The 13,743-nt window shown below is 31.4% G+C and overlaps 1 protein-coding gene across 2 annotated transcripts; it reads left to right on the forward strand.

The window, feature by feature from the left end:
• The first annotated feature begins 2,976 nt into the window (after window positions 1–2,976).
• On the forward strand, window positions 2,977–12,863 carry LOC143592836 (homeobox-leucine zipper protein HDG5-like). 2 transcript variants are annotated; one of them, XM_077072651.1, is made up of 12 exons: window positions 2,977–3,161; window positions 3,653–3,777; window positions 3,965–4,143; window positions 4,283–4,400; window positions 5,610–5,786; window positions 6,352–6,846; window positions 6,943–7,044; window positions 7,145–7,357; window positions 9,284–9,455; window positions 9,530–9,798; window positions 10,424–10,519; window positions 12,010–12,863. In XM_077072651.1, the coding sequence occupies exons 2-12, from the start codon at window positions 3,664–3,666 to the stop codon at window positions 12,493–12,495; spliced, it is 2,421 nt and encodes an 806-aa protein (XP_076928766.1). In that variant the 5' UTR covers window positions 2,977–3,161; window positions 3,653–3,663; the 3' UTR covers window positions 12,496–12,863. The 2 variants fall into 2 exon arrangements, with proteins under 2 accessions (XP_076928766.1, XP_076928767.1); XM_077072652.1 differs by lacking the exon at window positions 2,977–3,161 and having other exon boundaries at window positions 3,598–3,767; window positions 3,940–4,143.
• Window positions 12,864–13,743: the final 880 nt, after the last annotated feature.

The raw sequence follows: 13,743 nt of genomic DNA on the forward strand, positions 1-13,743 counted from the left end.
AATATATAACTATTTTATAAATTAATAAATGTTGATTGAAGTCAAAGGACCACACATGTAACTATTTTTATGACGTCTAAACTCTAAAGACAGTATATTTTGCCCTTCAAGTTTTATAATTTTATACATAACGTATTGTATATTTTATATGAAATTTTGTATCTCTTAAAATTTAAGTAGTCTCTAAATCATGCATTATATGTAGTGTAAATTATTATCATCGTTAATATTATATTTCAATATATATATATATATATAATTAATTATTTTAGGGGTGTAAACGAGTCTAGTTAAACCCCAATGATGGTCTTGCTAGAATAAATTTTATATGTGTGTGTGTGTATATATATATGTATATTTGATTTAATTTGAAAACCACTTTGAGTTTTAAGAATTCGAAAGAACTCAACGTAACAATTTTTTTTTGAATTATTTACATATATGTAATATATTTAGGTTATATGTACGTAGAAAAATTACATCATTGTTTACGCACCGAATCGACTTTTTTACATAGGTGTAACAGACGTTTAAATCAGTGTAATCACTTTACATCTTTATTTTCTCTCATACTTAATTTTTTTAATCATATTTAATCTCTACCACATAATCGAACATATTTAATAAAATGTGTGGTTGAAATTGAGGTTTTTAAAGTTTTTAAAACTCAACAAGTTCTTAAATTATATATAGAGACATGTTTAGGATGGAACTCAAAAAAAGTGAGGAACTTGAAACTCTTCATTATATATGTAAAAAAATTTTTAAAAAACTCATTTTTCATGTACAATACACATTTTTACATTATTCTTTTAGAGCTCTTTACATATAATCACATGTAGAAGCCGTTTTAAAAATATATATTTTTTAGTCAGTTAAAAATATAATTTTTTTTACAAAATTAATTTTTTTTATTAAAATGTCTTTTACATGTATTTATAAGCAAAAAGTTTTAAAAAGTTTATGTTAAAACTAACATTTTACATGTAAAATCGAGTTTTATATTATTTTTTTACATGTAAAATGAAGAGTTTCTCATTTTTTGAATAACCTATTAAACCTGCCCCCATATATATTGTGAAGTTCATAAGAAAACTTTTTGAAATTGAGAATTTTGAAAACCATTTTAAACCACAAAAAAAATCTTTTAGAAAGTTATAATACGAAAAAAAGACGAGAATATAAAAAAACAATTTTTTTATATTTATTTATCCCAGTTTCATAATAAAAATGATTATGCACACATGCATGATTTTATTTAAACTCGATTTACATAATATACACAAAGGGTGAGAATTCTAAGAGAACCCTTTGAAAATTAAGAACTTTGAGAATTATTTTGGCCCACTAAAAAAACTTATATAAAAATATTTAAAAAACTATAATACAAAAAAAAACGAAAATTTTAAAAAAGTAAAAAAGTCTAAAATTCTTATATTTCATTCAAGTTTCAAAAAAAAATAAACAATAAATAAATAATAAAAAAATCGTGTTATACACATGTGTATAATTTCATTTAATCTTTAGTTACGTATATATACGCATACGTACATTATCATATACATTAAATTGTACATATGTGTATATAAACACCATGTATGTAATATATGTATAATTTTGTTAAATTGGGGATTTTTTTTATGAAACTATGATGATAAATATGAATTTTGGTTTTTTTTTATAATTTTTTTTATTTTTGGGTTATGTTCCAAAATGGCTCTCATAATTTTCAATTTTCGAATAGTTCTTAAATGATTTTAATCCTATACACATATGTGCATTATCATTTATCTTAATTGTACTTATATGTATAAAAAATAACATGTATAAATTTTAAAAAATATATATTATACATATATGTATAATTTTGCTAAACCGATATATTTTTTTAATTTTTTTTATGAAACCGGGATGAAAATGAAAAATTTTGGACTTTTTTACTTTATTATTTTCGTGTTTCCCTTTGTTTTATAATTTTTTTATTTTTCTTAAAAAAGTTTTTCTTTATAGTTAAAATAGATTCTTAAAGTTTTTAATTTTGCAATGGTTTCTCACATGATCACAATGTAATTTGATGCATACAACATATATAACAATGTTGTTACACATTAAAAACATTTGCCTGGTTGATACCAGTATGCTTTAAAACTAATAAAATATTTACACTATATTAAAATTTTGGATTTATATATTTTTGAAAAGACAAGGAATTAGTTACAATCCTTTCTTACAAACATTTAAGTAATTTAAAAGTCAACCGTTATATTAAATCTAAGTGTAATTTGATGCATACAACTTTACAACATACCAATTGCATTACACACTAAACAACATTTGCCTGCTTGACATAAGTATGTTTTAGACAAATAACTATATACACTATATTGTAATATAAAATTTTGGATTTATATATTTGTAAAGAGACAAGGAATTAGTTACAAGTCTTTCTTACAAACATTTAAGTAATTAAACGTCAACCCACATATTCAATGCATACAACATTACAACATAGCAATTTTATTCCACATTAAACAGCATTTGCCTACTTGATATCAGTATGTATTAGACAAATAAAATATATAAGTATATTATAATTTAAAATTTTGGATTTATATATTTTAAAAAAAACAAGAAACAGTCTTTCTTACAAACATTTAATTAGTAATCAAAAGTCAACATATAATCTAACTGTAATTTGGTGCATATATATAACATAACAATGTTATTAAACATAACATGTTATTACACTTGATATCAGTATGTTCAAGACAAATAAATACATACTCTATATCAAAATTTAAAATTTTGGATTTATACTAGTTTGACCAACATTTTCTGTTTGTTTTCATGCTTTTAAGTATAATTAATTAATCTTATAACAATTCCAGCATACATATACGCGTGTTTATGTGTTAATATATTAAAAATATAATTTAAGACGTTAATTTTTTTGTGCTAAAAAAATGTAGCTGACTTTCATATAAGAAACGCTCGCATCATCAAATGAGATGTTGCCACGTGTAAGAAACAGCCAGGTAGGTCAAGAGCAGTCAATCGGTTTCTTCTGAGTGTATTTAAGTGCTCATTTACCACCAACTCAACCCACAAAAGTTACAAGAAAGAGAAAGAAGAGCTTCATATCAGAAATTACACCCACAGTGGTAATTAACTTCATTGCTAGCTAGTCTCTCTTTCTTTAATCGTTTTCAATTCTACAGTTCCATACACACACTCTCTCCTCATTCTATCTCTATACGTATATGTATATGTATGTCTGTGTAAATCTATAAATCAATATAAATTCATCTAAGATGGTGGTTTTAAAAATGGGATGTATATATTGGACCTTGACTGTTTCATTTTCAGTGGTTGAAAAACTCAAAAATGTCAAAAACGAAAAAAAAATATATTTTCCATTTACTTTGTCTTTGTTTCTTGATTTCGAGTCTTGAACCAAGTAACTGATAATTTCATTTCAATGTAATTTTCATCTTTTTTGTTTTTTTCTGTATAATTTAATCTATATATTATTTTAATGAAAAAAAGTAAAAAATAAAAGATATATATTGATGGAAAAAAATAAAAAGAATAATATCATCTATATATATTGCACACTAATCATGTATATATGATTCTTAATGATCTTTTGTAGAGGAAAGTAAGATGTTCGGAGACTGTCAAGTGATGTCAAACATGGGTGGTGGAAGTGGACTTTCATCTGAATCCATTTACCCTAACTTCAACTTCATGCCTTACTCCGATTTTTCATCAATTTCTGTAATCTCTCTCTCATTCTCTCTCTTTAATATGTGTACATATAATTTGTATTGCAAAAAAGAAAAGATAATAATAATAATAATAATAACTTTGGAGCCGTGTCTCAGCGGGAGCAGTCTCTCACAGAACTTTTACTGAATACGTTTGTTTGTTTATTTATGTGTATGTGTATATATATGAAATGCAGAAAGAAGACATGGATACCATGGTGAGACTAGGAAAGGAGGACATGGAAAGCGGTTCGGGAAGCGACCAAATCGAAGGAGGGATGTCGGGAAATGAGGTGGATACCAATCAACAACAACCGCCTTCGAAGAAGAAGCGTTATCATAGACACACAGCTCACCAGATCCAAGAAATGGAAGCGTATGTGCGGATATCTTTTAGTCATTATATATATATCAAATAAATAATACCTTAAACAAAAAAGAAAACATGTTATTTGCTTATATAGTATATTATTAATTAATAAGGTTTGAATTAATGTTGTTGGTGTTTTGGGCAGGTTGTTTAAGGAATGTCCACATCCAGATGATAAGAGAAGGCTGAGATTAAGCCAAGAGCTCGGGCTTAAGCCGCGCCAAGTCAAGTTTTGGTTCCAAAACCGGCGTACTCAATTGAAGGTACACCCTTTGTTTGTTCTACCCTTGTTGGGTGTACATGTTCTTGTTTTCTTGGCTAAACCTAAAATTTAATGTCCCCTGTTGAAACGTACATACATCCAGCACAGATATCAAGAAGACGTGTTTTTCATTACTTATTTATTTATGGAAAATTAAATTGTGTTTGTAGAAAGTTAAAATTGTTTTGGTTTTGTCTATTAATATAAGTTTTTTAAATAAATTAAAATTTACAAAATGAGATTAACTTCATTTTGAAAGATTTTATTCTAATCAGGATTGCACGTTTTTATATTTTTGATTAAAAAAAAACAAAGACAAGGAGATTGTGTAAATATATTGTATTCAAGAAAATAACAAAAATGAGCACCACATACACTGTCTCTCTCACACACATGCATGCGTGTTATATTGGATTTGATTTGCTTCTATTTATTAAAACAACATATATACACAATCACCATTAATTATTTAAATTCCTAATCAGATTTACAAATAAAAGTAATATTAAAGATTCTTGCATATCATGAAAAAATGATGCGTATATACACGGGAAATTAAAACAAAAAGCATATATAATCTACAAATAAGGAAAATAATCACCACTTGTATTTTTGTTGGTAACCAGATTTTTTTAAAAAAGATACACGAGTTAAATTTATTATTTAAAAAAACATGGAGACTACAAAAAAACTTACTTTATTTTATGTTCTAAGATGTAAATGCTGTCAGACTAGTTTCATAAGTTTGTTTTTTAATAAATATGACAATATCGTTAAATTTCTCTTGAGTACTTGAAATAAGGTGGAACTTGGTAGGGGTCGGGTCGGGTCCGGGTTCTGAAAGCGTACGTTAGCCACGGCTATGGTGACTGTAGAGATGCATTTACTATATTTGGTTGCTTACTCATTAATATGCGCTGGTGAGGGTGCACAGTCAACCCCTACACCTCTTACAACATGAGCTTCCCACATATATCCTTTTAGGGTTAGGGTTTTAATGTCACCTTACACACTTGCTACTTGTTACTATACTATAATGTGTGACTGATCAATTATTGGGCTCCATTTATGTGGTATTATTATTATTGATCATGTATGTACCGGTCATATGCGCGCCCTACAACAATTATATCGTGTACATTATGCATTATTAATTGCACCTTAAGTGTATGAGACGCGTGCTTCTAAGTGAATTTAACTTGTTTTGTAGGCACAACAAGACCGGTCAGATAATGCTCATCTTAGAAACGATAATGACATTCTACGAAATGAAAACAATCGGCTGGAAAGTGTGTTGCGTTCGCTTGTTTGCTCTAACTGTGGAGGGTCTTCGGCATCTCTTGATGAGCAACAGCTCCGTTTGGAAAATGCTCGACTCAAAGAGGAGGTAATTATGTTTGATTAATTGTATTTATTAAGGAGATACGATAATAATACGATTAATATCTAACAAAGTTACATTCAAATCAATCCTAATCAATTATGTATTTCCTTAATAGTATTAAACTAGTAACTTCAGTTATTCCGTATCTTCAAATCATATGATATATGCTCTTTTACATACGCTATACACCCGTATACGTACATATGCTACTATATAGCATGTATTTAGCTTCGCTTATTTAAAATTTGTAAAATGACAAACATTCCCATAACATTTTTTTATAACTAAAGTAATACAAATAATTGCTAACATTTGGACTTGATCATATTTGGGGTAGCTTGTAACATTGTCTTGATATCGAATGAACTTAATTAGTGCAATACATTATTTTAAATAAACATTTATGTTTTTGCTTAAGTGTATGTTTAATACATCTTTAGAAGATATATGGACTACGTATCTTCATCGTACGCTTTTTAATCAGAACTCTGATTGATCTTCAGTTCACAACGAATAAGGTTGTAATATGATTAATTGTGACCGACATTAAATGAGTGTTTTCCTGCAGTTGGATCAGCGTCTCTTCCTTCTGACAAGACTTTCTGGTGGTAATCCAATGCAAACTCAAGGACAGGGTCGTTTATCTCCATTGATGACCTCTAACCTGAACTTGGATATGAATATGTATCCTCGACCATTTGAACAAGATGGCATGCCAAACTGCAATGATATTATGCAGATCAATCCTTTAATGGCACCTGAAGGTCCCAATTTTGCTGCTGCCAACGGCTTGATCATCATGGATGGCGAAAAGCCTATTGCGATCCAGTATGCACTCTCGTTCATGGATGAAGTTGTTAAGATGTGCAGGACTGGAGAACCACTTTGGACTCAGGTTAATGATGCTGGCAAAGAAGTGCTTAATTTTGATGAACATGCTAAGATGTTCCCGAGTATGATTAGCAGGAAAATTGATTCAAATGAGTTGAGATATGAAGCTTCTCGCGCTAGCTCAGTTGTCATTATTAACAGTGTCACTCTGGTTGATGCTTTTCTTAATGCAGTAAGTCACCAGCAGCTTGTTCATGTTTTTACCATTTATATATGTTTTAAATAGATATTGGTAGGTTTTTAATCCTTCCTGATTTGGGAATTACAGGATAAATGGATGGAGTTGTTTCCATCAATCATCTCGCGTGCGAAAACCCTTCAAGTCATCACTTCTGGTGTTAATGGAACTCCAAATGGTTCCCTGCAGCTGGTAAGTATGCATACTTTTTAGTGGCATGGTGAATATTAAGTGTTATCCAAAACTTGGTTGAATTTATAGAAATTTTGATGCACTTGTTTGTTATGAACAGATGTATGCTGAGCTGCAAGTGTTGTCTCCACTTGTGCCAACTAGAGAAATTCATTTCCTTCGGTATTGTGCACGAAATTCGGACGATGGAAGTTGGGTGATCGTTGATTTCCCGCTAGAAAGCTTTCATGAGACTTACCAGCCATCACTAACCGGATACAAGCGTCACCCCTCTGGTTGCATTATTCAGGACATGCCTAATGGATATTCAAGGGTGAGAATCTATGTCATTTTTATACTTTTGTTAATGTTTCTTCATATTAATGTTGGAAATTAAAAAAGCAATAGATCAAACCGCGCGATAAGACGATAGAAATGCAGGGAATTGAAGAACAACTCTTGAACTATTATATTAATCAAACTTGAAAAACTAAACGGGCCTCAAATTAAGACCCTTATTAATACTAGATTAATAAACAAAGCCTAATCTGATACGAACTCAACTAGACCCAAGCTGATAAACATAATAAACCTGAAAATCAAACTACAAATTATATAACTAGAACTCTTTAACTTAAGGTTCGTAGGCGGCTTTCTGAACTTGGTCATCCCCTAGGTACCGAGTCTGGAGTGCCTCCCACGCGTCTTTTGCCTTCTGGTTCTTTGCAACTTGAAGCAAAATGTCTTTGGGTAGAGATTGGAAAATATATACTCTGGCCAGTTTATTCTTCCTTTCATTGATTGCATCTCCTATTACCTAATAACTAGTTTATAGTTTTCCAAAGGTCATGAGCATCCAGGATTGAATAATTTCCTTCTGGGCCGATACGTTTGCAATTGCAGACATGTTTTTAAAGTTAAGATATTTTGACATATACTAATTACAAAAACAAAAAACCTTCCAAGAGCACTCTGCTCCTTTATTTAATGGTTGCTCGATTAAATACAACCCTCGTGGTCTCTTTCCTTTATTTCTTTCTAATCGACCAAATTCATTTCGATTTGGTGAATCAAGAAACCGAACATGATATTGCATAGACCGTATGCGACTCTTTTTGGTTAATAATAAATGAGACTCATACGTTAATTACAATACTGAATAAAACAAAAAAACCCTAAGCCTTATTTATAGGCGGCTAGAAACTTAAGCGACGGGACAACTAGAATTAACCTATACTAATACTAAATAAATAATTCCATAAATAACAAAACCTAGGCACTTAGATATCATCTTTGGTCTCTGAACTTTAAATCTCTACCATTACCGCCCCTTGAGATCTTACTTACCACCTTGTGCTTTTCGCATTAACCATTCGCGTCCTTCAAGTTGGTATTGAATCAAGTTTCACAAATCACACCAACTTTTTCTTGATCGACACACACATGACCACACCACTCTTTTCGATCGTTTGAGCACTACGCTCTTTTCTGTTCGAGCACACTGCTCTATTCGTTTGAGCACGCTACTGCTTGGAACATGCCGTTCCTTTCTTCGACACACTGTCAAGTTCTTCATGTTTCAACTTTTCGTTAAAAAAAAAACCTGGTTTATTGATCGAGACAACAATTTTTCGGTTCTTGAGCTGCCACTGCTTTTAGGAAAAATGAAACCTGCTGCTGTCGAACTTGGTCAGTTCTTGCAGCTGATGATTGACCTTTTCCTTTTCTGTCCTTTTTGGCTAGAATCAATGGCCTGTTGTTCTTGGTCGCTGCTACTGATCGAGTTTGTTTCTTCTGCACGGTTATTGATCTTGGATCCCTTCAACTAATCTTCAGTATCTTGTTAGTCCTTTGGTTATGTGGTTTGATTCTGAAATCAATTGTTGGAAAAAACAATTTGTAATACCAGAGGACAAGTTTATAAACATGCAAGGAATTTAAAAACAACTCTTCTACTCTTTTGTTAATTAAACTCGGCAAATTTAACGACTCACAAAGACCCTTATTTGTACCAGACAAATAAACAAAACTTAGTCTGATACGAACTCAACTAGACTCAAACCAACATAAACATAATAAACCTGAAATTCAAACTTTAAATCATTAAATGATATGTATAAACTAGGACTCTTTGATTCAACTTCAATCAGTTGATTATCCATCTTGTATCTTTCAAATTCTTCTACCTTTACCTTTTTTTTCAGAATTATCCTTTTCAATTAATCTTGTTATATACTTGTAAACCATTTTATTGATTCAGGTTACTTGGGTTGAGCATGCTGAGGCTGAGAATGAGCTGCTGGTCCATGGGATTTTCACTGAGTATGTTAGCAGTGGAATGGCATTTGGAGCTCGACGGTGGCTAGCTGTCTTACAACGCCAATGCGAGAGGCTTGCAAGTCTTATGGCCCGAAACATAGCCGACATTGGAGGTACCATCAATTCATCAAACTTGTATTTATTAATACCATGATATGATATTTATATTAATGTATGTTTACTGCAGCAATAAAAACACCAGAAGCAAGAAAAAATTTGATGAATCTGGCTCAGAGGATGGTGAGGATGTTCTGCCTTCACATCACTAGCTCGTGTGCGCAGACATGGACAGCCCTTTCGGATTCAGCTGAGGAGACAGTTCGAATAACAACTAGAGCAGTCACTGAACCAGGCCAGCCTAATGGTTTGATCTTGACTGCAGTATCAACAATGTGGCTTCCTCATCCTCATTATCAAGTTTTTGAGCTCTTGAGGGATGAACGTAGCCGATCTCAGGTTCATGATAATATATATGCACATAAATGTTTATAGATTAATAATATTCTTTGGCAGATGTTATAAAAGTGGTAGCTAGCTGCTAAAAACGGTATTAGTTAAGCCTGTAAACGAACATAAAGTGAACCACTAAAAGAAAACATGAATATCCAAATGATTCTAAAAAATGAAAAATCAAATTAATCTGAATGAATAATTTAAGCACGCATAATGTACAAACATTAATGAACAAAAAAAATGTGGTCAGGTCGGTATGTTAATTAAATGAACGAACATATAACGAACTTCGTTTTGAATGGTTCAATGATTGTTTTGTTTATTTACAGGCTTAATTACTTGTTGACCAGTTTCAGTCCAAGTTTTTAAAAATTTTAACGAGTAATTATTCTGAAAACTATATTATTTGGTTAAAACAATTTATGATGTTATATAGACTAAACTACACTGAGGTAGCTTTTGATCTACTTCCTTATAAGTTAACTTGTTCTTTGTTGCTCATTTGATTCATTAAAGATCGAGTAACACTTAATTACATATTCGCGCTTAATTACTATAATCAAATAAATGAGCCAAAATTGTCATGTCTCTAGTTCTAATATATATGTTGCTGTATCAAAAATGGCAGCTTGATATTCTCTCAAATGGGAATCCATTAGAGGAGGTGGCTCACATTGCAAACGGTTCGCATCCAGGAAATTGTATCTCCTTGCTTCGTGTGAATGTAAGTTTATTATCCCTAATCATTGCTAAAAAAGTTGGTCATATTTCCAACTTAGTATCACCAACTGAATTGTTCATAAGCAGTTAAGTACTCACTTGTTTAGTAGTGAATAAATCGTTTCATTATTTTTTTTAACTACTAAACTAGTGTATATTTTCGACGGAGTCATATTCATTTGTTTAGTGGTGAATAAATCGTTTAATTGTTTTTTTAATAATTACTAAACTAGTGCATATTTTCAACGAAGTCATACTCAGTTGTTTAACAGTGAATAAATCGTTTAATTGTTTTTTTTAATTACTAAACTAGTGCATATTTCCGACGAAGTCATACTCAGTTGTTTAACAGTGAATAAATCGTTTTATTATTTTTTTAACTACTAAACTAGTGCATATTTCCGACGCAATCATACTCATTTATTTAATAGTGAATAAATTGTTTTATTTAACTTTTAATTATTAAACTAGTGCATATTTACGACGGAATCATACTCATTTGTTTAGTAGTTAATAAATTGTTTTGCTATTTTTAACTACTAAACTAGTGCATATTTACGACTGAATCATACTCATTTGTTTAGTAGTGAATAAATCATTTTATTATTTTTTAACTACTAAACTAGTGCGTATTTCCGGCGCAGTCATACACACTTGTTTAATAGTGAACAAATCATTTTATTATTTTTAACTACTAAAGTAGTGCATATTTCCGACGGAGTCATACTCATTTGTTTAGTACTGAAAAAAAATTGTTTACTCACTATTTAACTACTAAACTAGTGCATTGTTCCGACGGAGTTATACTCATTTGTTTAGTAGTGAATAAATCGTTTTATTAATTTTTTTTATTACTAAACTAGTGCATATTTCCAACGCATTCATACTCATTTGTTTAGCAGTGAATAAATCATTTTATTATTTTTTTAATTACTAAACTAGTGTGTATTCTGACGGAGTCATACTCATTTTTTAGCAGTGAATATATTGTTTTATTAAACTACTAAACTAGTGTGTATTTCCGGCAGAGTCATACTCATTTGTTTAATAGTGAAGAAGTCGTTTTATTATTTTTTTTAACTACTAAATCAGTGCATATTTCCGATGGGGTATGACCGATGGAATCTTATGCTAGGTGATACTTTTATGTTTAGTAGATTTTATCTCCTTGCTCCGTGTGAATGTACGTTCATAATTCCGTGAATCTCTAATCATTGCTAAAAATATCATATTTCCGACTGAGTATCACCGAAAGAATCATTATCGGATACTCATTAATTTGTTTAGTAGGGAATAAATCGTTTTATTATTTCTTGAATCTGTAATAACTACTAAACTAATGACCAACCGAATAATCCATCAAGTGATACTTCTTTGTTTACTAGTTAATGAAATCGTTTGACTTAATTTTGAAAGCCCAAATTTCTTAAACATGGAAAATAATAATTAGTAGATCTTACAAAACTTCTAACAATGCAACACTTTCTTAAACAGGTGGCTAGTAACTCATCACAGAATGTTGAGCTGGTCCTGCAGGAGAGCGGCACCGGTGACTCAGGCAGCCTCGTGGTGTACTCCACAGTCGAGGTTGATTCCATCCAATTCGCCATGAACGGTGGAGATTCTTCATGCATCCCTCTCCTCCCCCTAGGGTTTGTCATCATCCCAGTGGGACAGAATCCTAATATTGGTGCCAATAGCACCGAATCCGGAGGAGGCTGCTTACTTACTGTGGGACTACAAGTGTTGGCCAACTCCATGCCCAATGCCAAACCAAGCCTTTTGAGTGCCAACACAGTCAACAACCACATTCAAGCTACAATGCAGCAGATCATCACTGCCCTAGCGAGTAACAACATCCGCGGTGGTAACATTGTTGATGTTGATGATGGTAAGCATGTCGGTGGCTTTGACGAGCCACCGACGGCTTCCAGGCCATCCAAGAAAGTTGATTCAAGTGCGAGTTCAAAGGTTAACTAATTAACTATTAGTTAGTTAACCAAAAAAGACATGGCTAGTTATGCTTTTTTTCTTTTCTTTTCTTTTTTTTTTCTTGTTTTTGAGTAAGTTTAAAACTTATGGTATGCAAGTATGCATGCATGAGTGTGGTTTGTGTAGGGTAGAGTCAAAAGGGTAATAAGGTCTTTAACATGCAAGACATTATGGTGGTATTCTGAAGGGTCAGAGTGTAATGAAGAGAGGTGGTTGGTAGGTAGAGAGTCTGCAGCAACAATCAATGGAAGAAGGTGGTGGGGAAGAGAGTGCATGTTAACGAGGGTAGTCAAGAGCGCACCAGATAAGTTCCAAGGATAAATGGTTCGGGAATTGACTTTCTTTGATTTTTGTGTTTTGTACCCAACCCCTTTAAGACTATGAAATTTGTCCATTTCCTTTTATTTTAATTTTGAAGTACTGTTGGTTGACTTTATAATTATATATATAATGTTACGTATATAATGTTAGGAAGTTAGAGTATAGATGTTGATATCTCATTATTGATTAGTAAGAGGATCTCTCTTAATAATTTATAATATTTTAATGGTTAAGAGACTATCTTTTAATGATTAATTTTAATCTATTAAGACTTAAGACTACTTATTAGCCATTAAGAGGCTATGAAGTGTTAGAAGGTTGCCTCTTAATGACTATTAAAAGACTATCAAACAACTTCTAATGTTTGGGATTTGCTTATTTGAGTCTAGTTATAACTTATTAATTAACTTTTTAAAAGTTAATAAGTTGTATAAGTTGTTTGGCAAACAAAAATGACTTATGGATTTTAACTTATCAATAAGGTAAAATAAGGAGGTATTGATAAGTTGGGAAAGTGTAACTTATTGTGTATCCAAACACTTTTTAAAAATCTCCTTTTACTTTTAAAAAAGTCATAAAGAATCCTTTTTAACTTGAATAAGCAATCCCAAACACACCCTTAAAAGGATTTTGTGGCACTTAGGATAAACGGAGTGGTCTCTAGCTAGGGATGTAAGGTCAATTTTAGTGATTTGCGATATCAAATTACGAAACTCGTTATATATTTTGGTCAAGATAATTATTAATGTCGGCTAGCAAAATCGGACACGAAACGAGAGTTTCGGTAACACGCGTTTAGCTTCAACGGGGAGAAAGCTTCTAGATAGCTATTGTTTTGCTATATACATATGTCTTAATTGTTTACATTTTAGTGTGTGTTGTATGTTGTTAATCACCACCCAAGGGGAGCTCACC

This window comes from Bidens hawaiensis, unplaced genomic scaffold, assembly GCF_021521415.1.
Source record: "Bidens hawaiensis isolate Kalapana, Puna unplaced genomic scaffold, B.hawaiensis_p1.1 tig00041287_1, whole genome shotgun sequence".
Classification (NCBI taxonomy): Eukaryota; Viridiplantae; Streptophyta; class Magnoliopsida; order Asterales; family Asteraceae; genus Bidens; species Bidens hawaiensis.